This window comes from Megalopta genalis, chromosome 12 (genome assembly GCF_051020955.1).
Source record: "Megalopta genalis isolate 19385.01 chromosome 12, iyMegGena1_principal, whole genome shotgun sequence".
Lineage (NCBI taxonomy): Eukaryota > Metazoa > Arthropoda > Insecta > Hymenoptera > Halictidae > Megalopta > Megalopta genalis.
Window position 1 is genome coordinate 3,804,775 of NC_135024.1, and position 19,683 is coordinate 3,824,457.

The 19,683-nt window shown below is 37.3% G+C and overlaps 3 protein-coding genes and 1 long non-coding RNA gene across 6 annotated transcripts in view; 2 read left to right on the forward strand and 2 right to left on the reverse strand.

Annotated features, from left to right (window-relative positions):
• LOC117228701 (dual 3',5'-cyclic-AMP and -GMP phosphodiesterase 11) overlaps positions 1-7,362 on the reverse strand; it is a 177,753-nt gene extending 170,391 nt beyond the window's left edge. For both annotated transcript variants that reach the window (XM_033484642.2, XM_033484643.2), the window contains exon 1: positions 7,016-7,362. The gene's annotated coding sequence lies outside the window, so the exon portion shown is untranslated. The remainder of the gene's footprint in view (positions 1-7,015) is intronic.
• Positions 7,363-9,302: 1,940 nt separating this feature from the next.
• LOC117228846 (uncharacterized) lies at positions 9,303-11,086 on the reverse strand. Of its 2 annotated transcripts, XR_004492392.2 has the most exons (4): positions 11,024-11,086; positions 10,554-10,956; positions 9,674-9,896; positions 9,303-9,522 (listed from the first exon to the last, which is right to left on the reverse strand). It is a non-coding gene; the product is annotated as an uncharacterized LOC117228846 (long non-coding RNA). The 2 variants fall into 2 exon arrangements; XR_004492391.2 differs by having other exon boundaries at positions 9,303-9,896.
• A 627-nt stretch (positions 11,087-11,713) lies between these two features.
• On the forward strand, positions 11,714-15,116 carry kel (kelch protein). Its single transcript, XM_033484820.2, has 9 exons — positions 11,714-12,162; positions 12,284-12,430; positions 12,583-12,987; positions 13,061-13,314; positions 13,403-13,630; positions 13,707-13,879; positions 14,023-14,163; positions 14,348-14,603; positions 14,926-15,116. Exons 1-9 carry the CDS (start codon positions 12,092-12,094, stop codon positions 15,114-15,116), a joined length of 1,866 nt encoding a protein of 621 aa, XP_033340711.1. The 5' UTR covers positions 11,714-12,091.
• A 117-nt stretch (positions 15,117-15,233) lies between these two features.
• On the forward strand, positions 15,234-18,925 carry LOC117228817 (uncharacterized). The gene has a single exon (XM_033484821.2). It carries the CDS (start codon positions 15,234-15,236, stop codon positions 16,716-16,718), a length of 1,485 nt encoding a protein of 494 aa, XP_033340712.2. The 3' UTR covers positions 16,719-18,925.
• The last annotated feature ends 758 nt before the right edge of the window (positions 18,926-19,683 follow it).

Here is a 19,683-nt window from a genome sequence, read left to right on the forward strand (position 1 = left end):
TCGGGAGATAACGGTATCACTTAAATCGCACATAGATTTCAGGGCAGCTTAGCCGAAATAAATTTTAATTCCAGGTAAACCTGTTATATCTCGTTGTAAGCAGCTTCGTGATAAAATATTACCGCAAAACATTTTACTTAACAGTATAAGTGTAAATTATGGTCTATTTATTGAAATCACAGCAGCCGACAGAATTTCTTTCGATAGTATTCTAGAATTCCAAATCCATGATGAACTTTCTCAAGAGAAAATAATATTCCTGAATTCATGTATTTGTTTCGACACAAATCATGAACAATAATGTCTCGACAACATTATCGATGGGAACCTGGTCTTTTAGCTGAAATATATATGTCTACTAAATATTCAGTCGAAATTCCAGGTCAACAGAGCTAAGATGTTCGAATTTACAGCAAATTGTGCAGGAACTTGCAACGGCGACGTGCTACGAAAATATTGAACGCGGCACGCGATCAAATTTTGTCTTAAACTTGAGCAAAATGCACCGTAAACTTATGAAAAATTCAAGCTGCTCTTGAAGAGAATTCTTTATCAGGCATATGGATTCTTAAGTGGCACATTTTCGAAAGTATCCTCCATCAAAAGCGGCTGAAATTGTGAGTAAAATCGTATTTGATCGACGTCTAACTATTATTAAAACGATTGCCAACGAATACTAATGTTTCCGCGATTGAAACGTGTATTCTTGCAATTACTAGGCTCCGTAATCGTCAATTTTATGCAAACTTCTTTTTACTCCAATATAAAGTTATGAATAATATGTCAAAACAGACGAGCAAAATAACACACAAATCATTGATGCGTGGTTTTCCAAAAAAGTCGGGGGAGCACTGCCACGGAGCAAAACAACCTATCTAATCCTAGTTTGAAACATTCGAAAGATCAGTTTTTTTACTATAAAAATGCACAGTATCAATGTGTTTCTCCTACGTCTACCTGCTTTGTTTTTAGTTTCTTAATTAAAAAAGTGCATTTTCTCCCATTCATCGATTGATCGCATTAAACGGAGCATGTATCTCCGAGACACCCTGTGTATAACCAAAAATTGAAATCCTTTAATCGCGTATTTTTTTTCCAACAAATGCTTTTACGTTTCTTGAATAACAAACGCGTTTTTATTACCGATCTCCGTCGCAAAAACTTGTTCGACTTATCTTGGATTCGAATTTTTACAAAATCGCGTACGAAAGTGACGATTCGCGTGAAGTAGACCCGCGGTCTACTTGTATCAATCGAACAATGGATGATTATCAGCGGTCTCGTTAGCACAAGTTCTCCATGTTATATCTAGCAGACGACGAGTTTATCAGTCATCGTGCAAGACGAACCGAAAGACGACACAGCAGCAACTTGACGGAGCAGCGATCGACGGGAACTTCTGGGAAGATAGGATCCGTATCGGCGTTTCAGTTCACGTTGCAAACTTCTCGCGAGATAAACGAGAGGAGTGCATAAATGTTACGATTTATCGGGCGACTCATCGTACAACTTTGTCCGATACGAGCATCCGAACGACGATCGTGACCCATGTGGGAGCTGTCGTACGACACGATCATGTTTGACCGCGGTACATACGGATCTGCCATAAACTCCGACGTATTGCAGGTTGATGATCCGTATGGTCCTGCGGCGACCGTATTTTCCGTTCCGAAATAGAGGTATCGAGGGATTCGTGCCACGCTGTACACACGATTCCTAGCGATTTCTCCCACAGGCGTTCTTACACCGAAAATGCTTGTCTTATTTCTTGGAACGTTTTTACGGTTGCGAGATAAATTCAATGTTATCTTTTATCGCGATGCTCCGTTCGCTGGAAAACACTCCTTAACTCTCCTTTTCTATAATCGATTTTATATAAAGAATAACTGCGTTTCGCGGGGTTTACGTGACCCTTTGTAATCGCATATTATTTATTATATTTCATCTGTTATTTATTATCGCACACACTTCTGGCAGTTCGTATTATACGATCATTGGACGATCGTCTCGTCAAAATTTTCCATTAACATTAGCGAAAAAAATTAATGATTTTTTCCTGATTTTAAGCAGCGCTTATCACAGAACACCCACACCGCATGCATTATGCATATACTCTCAGGCATACGCAAATATCCGTATTCTTCTGCAGTGACTGTCAAGCTCTAGCATACATAATACAGTCCTTGTTTTATTTCTACGAAAAAAACTCGTCCCCGTGAAAGTATTTCCCACTCTTCGTGCTTACTCGTCTTTTTCAAACAAAGTTTTACCGATGCTGCAGATAACGTTACATGTTTCGAATAAAATGTTTACGAACCGTAAAACAACAAACGAATTTTTAAGCTAATACAGACTATATACAATATACTTGTGTAAATAATAATACTTCTGTGATCAATTTTTTTGTTTGTTTGTATTAATAATAATAATAATTAATGTAATTGAAGTAATTAGAGTAAGGAAGAAATATCTTAAATTCTGCGTGTTACAATTATCACGAATATTGTAGAACAAAATTCATTAACGCTGAAACCGCGGATCATTTTGGCTAAAAATGAAATTCAGTATGCGTAGGATCATTTAAATACTATTATTAATAAACAATAAATTCAAAAACTAGATAAACAAATAACAATATATATAATCCGGGTGCAAATGAACCCGAGTGTTAAAATGAATACGAATCGTTTCCTTTCATTTTTGTTATCGCGATGCTAATTTTTGTTTCTACGTAGATAGATTGTACTAGACTGAGAAATGCGATGTTCCGAATGAATTCTCGAATAAATTTCGCAGACGAATAACCACGTTTCGAAGATCGACTGCCACCATCTTTTTCACACAAGGTATTACAGGAAACTTGTCGTCGTCTGAATTGCAAATTCGTGAAGAAATTCGTGTTATTGATTTACCGGACGATCAAACGACGCAAACAGATTGGATGGAACGCAGTCTACGGCGGACTATTACAGATATTACAACGATAATGTTGTTCCGGGATTGATTTAGATGTTAGTCGAGGAATTGAAACTGAAAGGCGACACACGGCAGTCTGGAAAAGAACCGTTCATGTTGTGCAAACAGCGAATCGACGATCGTTTACGATGGAGAAATAATCGTCCGGACACACAATGCACGTTGCATGTAACCTTGCACTTGTAACAATGGTGTATGTACATCGGGAGCCTCACTCGTCCTAACTGTCTGCGACAAGGTCTATTTCCATTCTGCGATTTCCCATTACGATTTTTCGTGCGTGCGAAAAAGAACTGTGTTGCACGAATCGCTGCAGGTATAGTCGGAATTATGCGCGTGCATGCCGATCATAGTATTTTTTTCAGATGTAAATGAAGGAGTTTATAAATAACGCGAAAATCTACTACATCGTTCTGTCGAATTTTTGTGTATCTACAACTATTTTAATGACTGCGGTGTGCAGCGATTAGAAAAGAATTTATGATCCTTACCTCGCGATTTATTTTTAAATAAACGTGCGTGGGCAGACAATTTAATTTAGCGCAACTCTATGCGAAACTAATCGCAAAATAAAACTAACATATTTCTGTTTTTATTTAATATATTTTTATAAATCTGGACATCCTTTTGGAGTTATGTACATCGAAATTGAGAAAACAATTCTTAACATAATTGAAATTATTGTGAACAAAAAATCAAACTATTTAAATTCCTTTTTAATATCGTTTATTGTCTAACAATTCATTGTAACTACAATAACGCAAGAGAATGCGTAAATATCACAATAATCTTTTTTGTAACAGTTGGACAAAATTTATATCGTTTTCAATAACGTTCTCGTCTCAAAATATTAATGTATCGCGTGGATCAAGATCACGACAGACGTATGATTAATTATTATCACGCCGAACAGGTGATATCGCTACAAGATCGTAATTAAATGCAGCGTGTACATTTTATTACGTATTATTATATCGTGTTGTAAAGATCGTTAAAACAATTCCTAATTTCGCAAAATAACAGCGTACCGCCTAATTTTTATTTTGATTAGCCAGTGAACGTACCGTTTTACAAAATGATCACGGAACAATTAAAAACGTGTAATAATATAGCGAGAACCATCCATTAACATTTTTCTAAAATTAATCTTCTGGTTGCAATTTTTGCAATATACAGACTTTATTTGTTACCACTGGTAATTATACTGATCTTTATGCAAAACAAAAATTGTCGATTTTAAGGAATCAGAACCATATAGAAATCTCTTTTCTTAAATAACTCCGATACGATCGATTTAATCCACGTTTTTAAAATCTTTCAGTCTTCTAACTGTTTCAAATTACATCTACCAATGCTTGCCATAAATGCATAAAATCCGCGAGCCACTAATGATACTCTAATTGGTTTCATTCTCATCAAAATTCACAATAGGATTTTACATATCTTCCGCCAAGATTGTAAAACGTTTTGATTAGTCATAAATGATCGGTTTTGGTAGTTCATGAGAAAAATAATATTTTAAAGATCGAAAGTATTCGTTATAATCCTAAGTAGGAACGTTAACATTTTTGCAGCACCAGTCATCACATTTCCTTCTATTGCGCTCCGAGTTCATCTTTTTTGGAGTGATGGAGGGGGGCCGCGAAACAGAGTCCATTGTTCGATGATGAAGGCGAACGTACTCTTTTCGCGCACGACCATTGAGGTTGATCTACGTCACTACGATTGGTTTGCTTAAAAACCATGGAAATGCAACAAAGATCTCGTTTGTGCCTCTTGGCCAGGATAGATAAATAATTTTGCCATAAATACATGAAATCAGAATTAACGCTAACAAAAATATTACAACCAGACTGTAGACCTTTAAGGAAAATAAAAATAAATTTAAAATAAGTTTTAAATAGATTAAAAGGAATATAGGAACGTTATCTAATTTTCCTAATGCATTTAAAGTTTGATCATTCCTTTGGTCATTATAAAATCCGCAGCACAATTGAAACATATTTAATGCGAGCTTTGAAAACAAGTTGTATACAAACAAAATATCTATTTCGAGAAACGATCGACTTCTCTAAAAATCTATCGACTCGACAACTCACATTCTTGCAACTATGTGCACACGATAAAATACGCCGCAATGGTAAAATACAGTTTGATTTCTAACGACATGTTTCTGCGTTGCGACTGTTCAGCATTACAGAAATGATAATTATCGTTAGTGCATGATTAGCTTACACAAAGGAAGCCGTGTCCGTTAACAATACTAAAGATAGAGAATGACAAACTAATGAAGCGAAAACCGTGGCAAGCGAAAATAGTAGGAACGCGGAAGAGCATTTGCTATTTTACTAGTTAGCGGCGTCATATTTACACGTGGCTCTATCTTGGAACACGTGTATTTCGAAATAGCTTGGTACACATAATATAAGAATTGAACGCAGAAGCAATATATCGATGGTAAACGGAACAAGCATCGCGTGGTTTTAATCGAATTACGCGCACGACGGAGTGTTTCGCGCAACAAAAACGAATGTATCATAATTTCAAACAGTTACGGAACCACCGATATATATATTGTTCGGGAATTATTCAAATCATCGAAGAGATTTCTATTTTGGTTTCGACCACGTGCATCCGAATAAAAACAAATTACGACATCGTGTAACAATGCCTGCATTTCCCGCGAAAAACCGAACTGTCGCTCGATTCTGTTGTTTATGAAAACTACCGAGCCGACGCGACACTGCGCTGTCAAGAACAAAATTGCATTACAGTGCACAACGGGAACGATCGAATTATCTCTCGGCAGAAATCTACTTTACCCTCGTCGACAGACCTAGAAACAGTTATCCTCTTTTTACAGCGAGAGAGTACCCCGCGAGAGACCAGGAAAACTCGTTAGAATCGAGTCAAGGAAGTTCCTAGCCTATTTTCTCACAAAACAAAGAGAACGGACACGCCGATGAAACGAAAACAGCTCGCAATAGGAAAACGGAAGCATAGTTGGCATTCTTGGCTCGGATATACTACGATAATGGACAGTTGTCATATACGCGTCGCTGGTACAAATAAAATAAGCTGCGCTCTCTTCCTGGAGATAACGTTGTTCTGCCCTCCCCCTCCCCTGCCCCATTCCCACCAACAACCCCTTCCCGAGCCCCTCGCACCACCTCGCGATTCGTCCACGCGATCCAACACACAACCACGTGCGCTTCCACGAAAGTGCAAACCGAAACGAACTTCGAGTCGTGTTCGAAAAAAAGAAAAAAACACGTGTCCGCAACAGCGAGTTTCCAGGGTCAACGTAGTGTCGTGCAATCGACAGTTATCACGTGTGTATCTCGTTCGATTGAACCCCGTCGAGGAATCGCGCACAACCGATTAAGAAACACATACCGCGCGCACGCATGCAACATCGAAATAATCTCCGCGATAAAACCGTCGCGCACATTCTTTTGTTTTTCACCACCGCGCGAGATATGTATTTACATACGTACAATTTTTCGATCCCTTAACCGGTACCATGATCTTCACAGAAATTACTGGAACACCGGGGGTCAGGGCTTAGGTCTTCGCAGATCTCGAATAAAAAGCACGCCGAAGAATCGAATTCTAGATGAACGCCCCGTTGATATTTCATTCTTAGATAGTTTATAAAAGAAAAAAAAATAACGGAAACCTGGCAACTTAAACTTTTACCAGAACATAAAATAACATTGTTCAACTCTCACACGATCAACCGGTTTCAATGTTGACGCTCGAAACGCGGGATCATTTATAATTGTATCTAGCAATTTTTCTGAACAGATCTTCGAAGGTACAACGTGGAACGCGTGCGAAAATTTCGATCGACTGTCGGAATTCGAATCGGCATATTTATACCGTTGAATGGATTGTAACACTCGGGAAAGATGTATGTATATAGCGAATGATCCAGGAAAGCGCGAACAGACGCGTCGCCATCTAGGCCAGAATGTAAACAAAGGAAGCGAGAGGAGCGCGGCCGGAGATTCGCGTGCACACCGAAGGTTCGACGTACCTTTCGAAGAAATGGAAACGAGGAAAGTTACGGTGAAGAGGCTGCCCCTCGCCGACGGGATTCTGCTCGAGCAGGACCGGATCGACTTTCACGATCGACGTAAAGGTGGTGTTCCTTCCGCCACGGTTGTTTCTCGGTGTTTTCTCCCGCGTCGTTGCCGGCGCACGGTCGATCATGCACGACGCGTACCGGGTCGTTCTCGCGGCGGTTCGAATTTCGAAACTCGAGACGCGCCAATTCTCGCGGCACCGGGGCGAGAAGGTGACCGAAAAGATCGAATGTGAAAGCATCGACGCCTGCCCGTGACGCGACGAAACGCTTCCACTGCCGGTTGCCGGATGACTGACGGAGCCGTGTCGCGCCTATTGGCCAGCACTGAAACTGCGACACCTGGCGCCCCGAGCTTCGAAACACTCCCGATTCCCGGACGTGTCTGCCCGTGAACACCTGTCGTACAGACACCGGAAACCGGCCTGCTTTTTGGCCGAGACCCGTTGACACTTCGATTGACAGACCCGGCGGGATGTTTCCAGTGGCACGTCCGATTTTTCGGGTGCCGGTGAATACGGCTAGACCGCGATCTAACGTGGCGCAGACCGTGAATCTTTGTGCAAAATAAAAATTGTCTACGCCGATGGCAACAAGCAGAAGTCCGACAGGAAACTCTTTCGAACTTTGATCATTTCAGTGGGTTAAAAGTATGTATTCTTAAACACTTCTAATTGAACACTTTGACAGCCGTGTCATCTATGTGTGAGTGATTGTTCATCAGATTTGAAAATTCATTTGTACGCTAATCTGTTATGTCGTTTTAATTTTATTAGGACGCGCAAACCGTAAAGATGCGCAACCGCGAGAACGTTGGAAGTGAAATTGGTATACAACGTAACATTTCAAGTTTCATTTCATTAAATAAAACGCTTTAATTTTGTGAAATATTTTAAATTTTGCTAGTAAAATACCGGGCGCTGAGAAACCTTAACAGGTTTCTTTATAAAAATAGACCTTTGAACGGTTTTTTAAGAAATTCTCACCCATTGATCTTCGGCTTTAAAAGGACTACCGATAGATAAAGTGTTGACACTACGTCAGTCAAAATGATTGGTGTTTCATATACTTTACTTTAAAATTATTAAAATTATGAAGAACCTTTCATAAGAAAATATCGAATAAACTTCTTAGCTCAAGCATATATATATTATACTAAAAATATTAAGAATTTTAAATAAATTTAGTTTTGTGATTCTTATGATGCAACACGTGTTAAATCACTTTCAGCGATCGGTAAGTTTTGTGTTAACCCTTTCACTGCTGACTAAAATGAGAAAGTATAGTAAAAGAAATATCTACTTTTTGTATTATTTTTATGGTTTTATAACGAATTATAAGGAGAATGGTAGATTAAATTATTCAGAAGTACCAGAAATTCAAAATGTGGCCGTCGCACGTAGCACGACGTATGGATTAAAAGGGGTAATCCTCTGCCGGTATTACGGGATCTTTAGGGTCAACCAAACATTTGTTTGTGTAATTTCTTCGAAACAATGTTTAAACGATTAAATTTAATTATTTACTTTACTTACTTTACCTATTTTCATAAAAATTTACACTAATAGTGATCGAAGCACATAGACTCGAATGAATAAATACGTGTATATCTTTGGAAACTGCACTATAATGCAATGTTTTTAAACTTATTATATGAAAGGATATAATGATTAATAAGAAAATACATGGGAAGGTAAAAATTTGTTAGCAGAATTCAATTTTGACTCTGACAAGGTGATAATTAATAACGTTATATAATCTTTAACACCGTAAAAATGTTAACTTGTCCTTTGATATAAAATTCACATAATTGTAAACAAATTAGTAAGATGGATTGCTGAATAATTAACTCCGTGGATTCCGATTTTCAAAATGGAAACCTAAGGCGATGTGATACTGGCATCAAATTTACTAAAAATTTCCTTAATGAAATTGATTGTAAAAATACAGCTTAATTACTGAATTAATTACGAATTTTTATACTAATTTACATTTTTGTGGCTGAAGAAAAATTTGCATGTAAATAGATTGTTGTGGTTAAACGATATTAACTTCTAAGAAGTTCGGTGTTCCACTGTTTTAGTTTTTAATTTTTATGGCCTACAATATTCCAATATTCCAATAATAAGTATATTATAAAAATAAAAGAAGCGACGCAAAATCCCTTTTTACCCTCGCACCCTTTTCGTTACCGCAGCATTTGTTTTATCTATATTTGTTATTAAAGACACGCACATAGTAATTTTTTCATAATGATAGATACATTTATTATAATACCAATATAACTACAAAATATTGCAATGAAAATATGATAAAACAATCTTCTTATAATATCTATATGGATAATAATAATAAAAAAGTAATATTTAGAGTAACAGTATAAAAATTTGTTCTCGTGTTATCATCGAATTCCTTTTTTGAGAAACTTTACTAATTTGATTATTTGTCACATAATTTTCCTTTTCCATGGAATTGGAATTCAGAGCGATTCATGAAAAAATATTGAATTAAAAGTTCCGATGAGATATATATTTAGTATAAAAGAAAACGTTAAACTGGTATCCAAAACGTACAAAAGAACTTTTGCCAGTAATTATTGAATATACTCACATGTTGGTAGATGTATTACAATGAAAACCGTAACTAATCAGATCGAACGTAGTCTGTAATTTTAACAAGAAATTACAAACAAGCCACTTAAAGTGCTCGGTACACCTAGTGTTATATCGGTAGACCATTCCAGAACAGGTTTCCCTACGACTCAGCCGCGGCTGAAGTTTTTTAATATGAGAAACCTTGCGAACATCTGATCTGACACGAGAACTTTGGTAACCTGGAAATCGAAGCATTTTTTGAGCTTTGCATTAGGTTTTATTACTATCTTCTTCCGTAGGATGGCAACAACCGTTAGAGGTTGATGTGTATTTTGCTGATTTTCTATGTAACTTAAAAATTATGGTATAGTATACAAAAAAATTGGGGCACCTTCTAAACGAAATAAAACACTCGAATGAAATTTGCCAATATTTCGAATGAAATTATTAACGCTTTTCCTACGTTTTTTATATGAATACACAACACCGATTCGTCACTGAAAATCATGAAATTTTCACGAGAATTTTCTTATATCCACTATACTTCTCGAGATATTTAGGAAAAAAACACGTGGTTCCGCTCCGAAGTTCCTTTGTGAATATTCTTGAACATTCCAAAGCGAATTACGGCATGATTTATAAATATCATTATAGAATAGCTAAAGAATTTGTCGAAGAACATCAAAGAATTTTTGTAAATTTGTTGTGTGCTACGAGGATTTCCGCGGCTTCGAAAGCGATTACTTCACTAATCTCCTATTATTATGTCCCGTTTTTCTTATCAATCAGCATACAAAATGTGGCAACGCGCGTCGTTCACTTTAATCGGCGCCTCGTAAAATTAACATTAAAGGATACGTCTGTGAATGGTAAATCGGAAATTTGTATAGACTTACAATTTTCCCGAATCCTCGACGACGAATAACGTCGAAACTCCTCGTAGGTGCCCCAGTTTCGCAATTTCTGCCTATAAAAATGTTATTTGCATAAGAATCGGCAGTCTGTACAATAGCACTTTCGAAATCTGAAAATTCAATGATAAGCCCGTGTAATGCGCCGGGACATTTTGACAGTATGCTTTTAAGATGCTCGTGCTGCATTTTGCAGACCGAGATACACCATCGAACGATGACATAAGTTTGCACTTTGCTTCACTACGAAACTCGTTGCAAACTCTTACGTAACTGACAACACAAGCAGCGAACTGCAGCGTGAGAATTAAGTTATCGGAATGATTTTGTAATTTATCCGCATTGTTGAAAATTTCATGCGCGACTTTCGCGTAGTACCGACGTTCTACTGAAAAAAAATATCAAATTCATTGAACAAATTAGGTACTTCATCGTTGGAAACCGATGTTATTAACCAACAGTCTTCGCAAACCGCAATAAGATAAGGAAAAGAACTAAACTTCAGTGTCTTGTAATGATTTTCAAGTGGAATGACTTGTCACTTCTACACATCGGGTTTTCAATGATAGTTTATTTAATCATCTCTATTTATTGAAACATTTCTTTTATACAGTAGACTGCGCAAATCTTTGTTTATCAAAATTGTTCAATGATGAAATCATTGAAAAAATCCTGAAGTTTTATTCAAATTATTTTGACAGGGTAAAAAAAACACCTAATATTATTATAATCATGATATGTCAACAAATCAATTTTAAATTCTATTTTTCATGAAAATGTATTTGTTTGTCTGAACTATCACATTATAAATGTCGTAAATGAATAGGTAAAAAATCCTTTAAATTTAAAGTATAGTCAATTTTGTAACACAGGTATATGTTTACATAATAAAATATAGAATAAGCCTATTGTATGAAGTTTGATAGTGGAATAGATCTAATTTATGAAGTTCCAGTATCTGGAACACGTCGATTATTTTACAATCATAGTGAGTTGATGATTCTGCGACATTGTAAATTATTCATGCACGTGTATGCTAAATAATACAGCCGCACACAACATCAAATTAATGTCACATACTTATCTGAAAGTATATGTTAATATTTAAAGGGATTTGGTGATGCATGCATTCTCCAGCAGATGTCGACACCGATACGTGTTTTCTTGGACGATAGCAACGAGAGACAGTAAATGACGTTCAGAAATCAGATAAAAAAAGGAAACCAAATGTTGTGCCTCTGTACATTGTCAAAATATCGTTGTTAGCATCCGTGTTGTTTTCGGTCTTCTTCGCAAAATCTGTCTGACAATATCAGACAACGTGCATGTGTTATAAAATACAAAATAACGACGTATCGGACCGATAACTTGAAGTCGGCAGCGTCGTTTTCGTTTCTTTCGCACAGCTGATGGCTGTACCGAAATGATGCCTATGCAGACAGAACTATTTTCGTAATTTTCACTTCAGTTCAACTGGACGTCTTACCACCGGCTTTTTAAACGATTTTTCTGGGACGATCGAAATGGAGTTGGCGGGACAGAGTCAGGTGCAAAATTCCTCCAGTAACAATGATGGCTCTGACAATAAAGGAAGGTAAGATTTCTATTGTGTACGATTTTTTCAATTTTACGTTTCCGTTCTTGACATGTATTTCTCATAATCTGATGCTACTACCTAAAGCATCTCGTTTAACGTATACATTTTGTTGTTTTAGTTGCTTGCTGCTACGGTATGCTAGTCAGAACTCCTTGGATGAGAGCTCTCAGAAACACATTCCACGAGAAAGTGGTAAAGATAAGCCACCTTACAGAAATCATCATCACAAGAATCGGGCTTTCGATGTTATTAATGAAATGAGAAAGTATGTACCTGAAAGTATTTTATACTGTAATGAAAACATTCGAATATATGTGTCCAAAACAGAGAATTATATCAGAGTCTGTTGTTGGACCAGTTGTATTTGTTGAGTTCACGTTTTGTAACTACTTATGAATTAATTTGGTTACTTACTAGGAAAAATTCGTTATGCGATGTGATATTGGTGACTGACGGAGGAATGGAAGTACCTGCACACAAAATGATCCTTGCCGCTTGTAGTCCTTATTTTTACGCTATGTTTACAAGTTTTGAAGAACGAGATCAGGAAAGAATAACTTTACAAGGAGTTGATTACTCAGCACTAGAATTATTGGTAGATTATGTATATTCAGCAGAAGTGCATGTAACAGAGGAAAATGTGCAAGTACTGTTACCAGCTGCAAATCTTTTACAACTGACTGATGTACGCGATGCATGTTGTGACTTTTTACAAGCTCAGTTACATCCATCAAACTGTTTAGGAATTCGTGCATTTGCTGATCTCCATGGGTGTATGGAATTGTTATCACATGCAGACAGTTACATCGAGCAACATTTTTCGTAAGCGAACACAAATTATTTTATTTTGATACACTCTCTGCTGTAATTACTAAATATTTTATTTTACACATAGGGAAGTGGTGGATGGTGAGGAATTTTTAACATTAGCTGCACAACAAGTTTCTAAATTGATTTGCAGTGATCATTTAATGGTACCTTCAGAAGAAAAAGTATTTGAATGTGTAATATCATGGGTACACCATGATTTAGAAAAAAGACAAGATGATTTGGCTCAATTAATGGAATACGTCCGTTTACCATTACTCTCACAGGAATATTTAGTTCAACGGGTCGAGGAAGAGCCACTTTTGAAAGCAAATTTACAATGTAAATGATAAAATATTCCCTTGCATATGACATGTGGAGTGGTTTAATGTACGAGTATTAAACATTGCATTTTTCTTACTCCATTCAGGTAAGGATTTCTTGATCGAAGCTCTAAAATATCATTTATTGAAGGGAGAACAAAAGTCGTTATTTAAGACACCTCGTACGAAACCCAGGCAGCCAAGATGGTTGCCTAAAGTGTTGTTAGTGGTTGGTGGTCAAGCTCCGAAAGCAATTAGAAGCGTTGAGTGCTACGATTTCAAGGAAGAGAAATGGTATCAGGTATCAGAATTGCCAACGCGTCGCTGTAGGGCAGGTACATAACATATCTTGATGTCAACTATTAATCTTTGAAATACATTATGGAATACTAAGTGTAACATGATATATAGGTTTATCTGTCTTGGGCGGCCGTGTATATGCTGTTGGTGGATTTAATGGATCACTTAGAGTGCGAACAGTAGACATTTATGATGCAGCCACAGACCAGTGGTCACCTTGTCCAGAAATGGGAGTAAGAAGATCGACACTTGGTGTGGCAGTTCTGGGCAATTGCATTTATGCTGTACATATTTATTTTTTTTTGTTACTAGTATATAAAAGTACTACCACCAATAACTATCAGAACATTTCATTTTCTTCAACATAAATATATAGTTACATACGACTGTCACAGAGAATGTGTAAATTATTTAATAAATATAATAGGTTGGTGGATTCGATGGATCAACTGGTTTAAATTCCGCTGAAGTATACGATCCAAGGACACATGAATGGAGGCTGATCGAGCCAATGTCAACGCGTAGGAGTAGCGTCGGTGTGGGCGTTGTTAAAGGATTGCTATATGCAGTAAGTGTAATAATATTATCTCTAGAATCTAAAAACATGCAGCATGTACAGTTGACACAGCTTTACGCTTTCGCATATAAGTAACATTTATTCATAAATCGAAACGCACTATGAAGTACGCGAATCTTTTCACCGAAACAAATTTAAGAGTACTTTTGTGGAAAGTAATACCATGTTTCTTCAGGTTGGCGGTTATGACGGAGCATCTCGACAATGTCTTTCCAGTGTTGAATGCTATAACCCAGAAAAGGATCAATGGAAGCCGGTACCTGACATGTCTGCACGTCGCAGCGGTGCCGGTGTTGGCGTTTTGGATGGAATTCTATATGCTGTGGGCGGTCACGATGGTCCTTTGGTTAGGAAAAGTGTAGAAGCATTCAATCCGGATACTAATCAGTGGACCCCAGTTAGCGATATGGCCCTTTGTCGCAGAAACGCTGGTACTTATTGTTTTGTGTACTTTCAACTATTTCCTATGTCAAATAGACAATATAATACAACATAACAATCAAATAGACAGAGCCTTTGTCTTTCACGTGATATATTTCACATAATATTTCTTTCATAACTAGACTTATATATACTTATGCAGACATATATAATATTTATTGTTAAATCTCGAATCAGAAATCATTCCTATAAAAATTCTCAAAAATTGCCGTATAATCAGATTGTTAAATTAGAAAGGCCTTGAAGTGCTCAAATTATGTGTAAGACCTCGTGTAACTTAGGTAATAAAATGGTAATTATTTTTCGTATTAGGTGTCGTCGCGCTAGGCGGTTCCTTGTACGTGGTGGGTGGTGACGATGGTGTATCAAGTCTAGCGTCCGTCGAAATCTATTCGCCGAGGGCTGACACCTGGACGACGCTGTCGACGTGCATGGGGATCGGTCGCAGCTACGCGGGTGTCGCGATAATTGACAAACCGATGCCATCTACGACATCAATGTGAGGATTGCAATCCGCTGGGCATGGAACAGAACAGAACCCAGACCCGGGTGCCGAAGCGTCGGATCAATCACGGGAAGCCGGGCCCAGCGGTGTGCAAGTCCAGAATCCAGATCAGAACATGCTCCAGCAGTATCGCGGCGCTGGTCATAACTGTCAAGGTCCGCGTTGCGTGTGTCAGAGATACGAGAATGGAGAACTGGCGGCTGTGGTGATGAATCAGAATCGAAGCAATCAAGAGAGAGACGACAATTATCAGAACACAGGGCGCAATGCGCGGGGCTTCCAAAACCGACTTGGTGGCTCGGCACAAGGCTACTCGAATCTAAATCCGAACTACCAGAACCCTATTGATTTGGTTCACAATTATAATCGTAATCGACAACCACACGAATCGGAAGAGAACATTTACGAGCGTCTGGACAACGATGACGACGACGAGAACAACGAGAATAACGGCGAGGCCAGTCGCAATGAACCCATTGCCCAGAACAATCAGGACGATCACATGTATGAGAGAATCGACGATCGATATTCTTGTAGCGGCAGAATATATTCCCGTTGTTACAAATACCATATCTTAAATCACATTGCTATTCCGAATTTCCTGTACGACATGGAGTCTAGAAACTCGAGTCAGTACGACCAGCCTCGTCAGATCTATCTAGACTCGCGTTTGTCCAGCCAGTGCTGCCAAAATCGGCTGGACCGATTGGGCCGTAATTGTTTCTCCACCGAAAACATTGCTCACACTTCCACTGGACGTACAATTTACCCACTCGGTTACAATTGTATGTGTTCCTTCTGCAGACACTTAGACCCTAGATACCTGTGTCATCACTGTCATAATTTGCATAACAGATCGCGCTATCAGGATGGGCCTGCGGGCAATTCTAGGCATGTTATATATCAATTGCCGAGAAACTGCAGGTGTCCCTTCTGTCGTGGCGAATACTCTTACGTGAAACTGCCTGTTACGTCCTGCCGACCTCCTGAGTTCTGGAGGATGGAATGCTATTGTAGGAATCCTAGTAATTGTTCTTGTAGATCCAAGGTTTTGTCTAACTGTAATTCTACTACTCAGGTCGGTAAATACCTTGACTGGATCGACAGAGCCGGCCCGTCAGTCAATAATCCCCTGTACGCCACAATCCACATTGGCAGACCCTGCGTTTCCCCTGCTGGAAACTTAGCTGCCGGAAGTAGCGTAGACCCTGGGCCTTCGACATCCGGCGCATCCACATCTGCGGCTGCTGCCAACGAGCCCAGCACGTCTTCGAACGTCAGACCGATATTTTCTTCGCATAATCCCTCCACTTCGCGCGGCTCTGTTTGCTCTGCTAACCGTTCCACCGCAAAGCGCCAGCACACTTGCGACGATTCCTGCATCAGAAATCAAAGTGGAGGCATCGCCGGCATCTGTCAATTCTTCGGCAGATGCGAGCGAGCGGAATGCAATCATGGCAGATTGTCAGTGCATTGGTGGTATGTGAACAAGTGGCTGCTACCTTGGAGTCCTCATATCTTCGACAGGAACGTGGACGCTGTACCCGCGATGGAAGAGGAATCCCGTAATCAACACGATAGCGACAGCGACGACGCTTAATGACTATTAATCCCCTAATTTCTACGATCTAGTGATTCATTTGGCATTATTGGATAGCGTTTTATTGCGATTGTTTAGACGCCGTTCAGACTCCCGACCGTAACTGCTGCGAAAGTTAAGATAGGACTAAGTATCCGTGTCCCCTTATTTTTAACGAGTGTATAGTAATGAAGTTGTAATTTGTGATACTTGAGGAAATGATGTACATCTCCCTGCACGAGATAACGAGAGGAAAGTAATATCGATAAATAATCGCATTGTACTCCTTTGTTTGAACAATCAACATCCAGCTTGTTACGAATACCTTGGTAAGGACTAGATAACTATTGTTGAATCACATTTGAAGTTGAAATCTTCGGTTGGAAAGTTATTCTAAATGTTTAAGATGAATTCGCACATGTATCGACAATAACAATGCTTTATATGTGCTCCGGATATTCTGAGATATTTATGTCTAAGGATACGTCAGCTATAGATTTCGTTTATACATGCATATGTTTATAAATACGTATAATGTCGCTTAAGCATACGCATAATCAAAGATAAGTTCTGCCAATATCTTGTTGAGAATTTATAGAAACTTTTTGAATTTTAATGACTATACCGCCTTTCAATGACCGCCTGTTTCGAACTGTTTTAATTGTACGATAAAAGAAAATTGCCAATTTTATCGCATTGATCCTCTTGTATAGAGAACTGTGTGTACAATAGACTAATATTTGGACATGTGTGTTTTACTGTATAATGATGTGAAATGTATAGAAATTGTAACTTTTATAATTCGTCGGTGATTCTTTTGACTCAGCGTTGTTTTCTGGGTCAAAGAGGAGAAGGAAAAGACGAGAAAGAGAGAGAGCGAGAAAGTGCTTCTGGCATATTTTTATAAGTTTAGTAATAAAGATGTCTGAATAAGTCGAAACAGAAATATCTTTTTTTAAATGTTAGTCGGACGATATTCGTTAGAAACAAATCATTGGTCAGAACACGATGAGATAAATATGTCGGGTATAAGAAGCTTTACGTTTGAACTTGAGAACTGTTATAAATACAAATCTATATTATTTTATTAAATCTTTATTAAGTCTATATTATGAACAAAATAGAGAACCATTTAAGAGCAACAACGTTGGAACATCATAGTCGAGTTAAGATCAACAAGTGTCTGTACATGACCATCGAAGCGTCATCTCTACGAAATTTTGTACTGTCTCTTATATCATGGTAGACGCTCCCAGTAAATCAACAGGTAGCTACACAGTTAGTGTCTGTAGCATAAGTTAGTAGGGAATCTAATCTTAAATGACCAACTGGTTGCTATTATTTGTTTGTAATTATCGTACTTGATTCGTATGTGGAACTCATGACGGGAAACTAAGAAGAATTGACTCGCAATATTTGAATGCTCTTGCGTGTACATTATTATTACATTATTATTACTATAGTCGATATTAAGTCGTCCTTATAAAATTCTAGGTTTATAAATCTGAAAATGTATTATATATTTTATTTTAATTAGTCACTACAACGTACCATACAAAATTTCATCCAAGGCGAATAGAATAAATTGCAATACCTTCGGCGTGTAATATAATTTTTACACTCACAAGGACAGGTTTAAACATATCCTTAGATATTTTACGACTTAAGCATTAATTTGTATGTAAGATTCGTAATGAAACAATATTTTGAGCCTAATATACTAAATTGTAAAATTCGTGTTGGGTTAATTCCCTCTGTAACAATACAATGAACCCTCACGGATTCGCCAAATGTATATTTATTTTTTGTATTTAGTAGTTCACAATATATACCATGACAATTAATTGAATAAAAAAACATTGATTATAGAAAGTTTACACGAACAAAGTTCCCCTTTAACCAAATGTATTAGTACATGTATGATCTATGTATATATGATTGTTATTTTTTGGTATTATTCAAACTGTAAGCATTTGATATTAACAGTGAAAAGGTTTGATAACAAGCGTAATGAATATGTTACCAGTTTCCCGTAAATTACTGTAGGAGTTTTTATAAATATAAGAATTTTTGTGTGTGTAACTCTCTTACTTTCAAAGGGTACTGATTGTACAATGCTTCTTTGTCACAATAGCAATATAAAATACCAAATGTCTGAATTACTTTATAAAGCAATATTATAATGTGGAAATTTACATGTATGCAAATATATGTAATTTGAAAAATTATCTTTTTTTTTTCAATTCATTAATTCAGAATCTATTTAAGATATTTAAATTATGATTTTTGTTTATTTCATCGGATACAGAATAAAATGATCTCTTTTGAATTCGACCAATTAATAGATTTATCAATATACTAGAACTTATGTATACATATATGATGCGTATTTTACATAATTTTAATAGTTCACTATCTGTTAATCCCTGTTACTCTCGAATAAACGCATTGACTGATATCTCAGTCAGTTCACCAACGATAGTGAATTTCAGACTACAATACCAATTAACGTACCTCAGAACGCTTTTGCAAGAGTATAAATGCCTTTACTATTGATACACATATATTGACTTTGAGAAAAGTTGGTCACTCCCTCATGAGCGAAGGCCAACAGCTATCACTTTGGTGGTATAATAGCCCTAATATCAATGTACTGCTACGGTGTACGCGTTTCTGTCGTTAAATCTTTTTATCTTTCTATTATCCAGTCTATTAATAATCCTTTCAGTCCCTTATTGGCAACGCTGTTCATTACTCTCACCATTTTCTTCAGTGTATTATCCGTAAAGTTTTCAATTTTCTAATGTTTCAAAATTCAGTATCTTATAATTTTTTTAAATTGTCTAAGTTAATTGTAAGAGACACAGGTTCGATAAAAGCGTCCTCTTTAAGCAATTATAGCAAGTTGAAAATAATGGAACAATGTTCTTAAATTCTTCTAATGCCTCCAATTTTTTGTACTCGATCTATTCATATTTCTGACAAA

What these genes read in the sequence shown, in the direction of transcription:
- LOC117228817 (XM_033484821.2), top strand. Translation starts at nt 15,234, where the DNA reads ATGCTCCAGCAGTATCGCGGCGCTGGTCATAACTGTCAAGGTCCGCGT.
- kel (XM_033484820.2), top strand. Translation starts at nt 12,092, where the DNA reads ATGGAGTTGGCGGGACAGAGTCAGGTGCAAAATTCCTCCAGTAACAAT. An exon ending in AACGCGTCGCTGTAGGGCAG is followed by an intron (nt 13,631 to 13,706) that starts GTACATAACATA and finishes CATGATATATAG; the next exon opens with GTTTATCTGTCTTGGGCGGC. An exon ending in TGGGCAATTGCATTTATGCT is followed by an intron (nt 13,880 to 14,022) that starts GTACATATTTAT and finishes TAAATATAATAG; the next exon opens with GTTGGTGGATTCGATGGATC.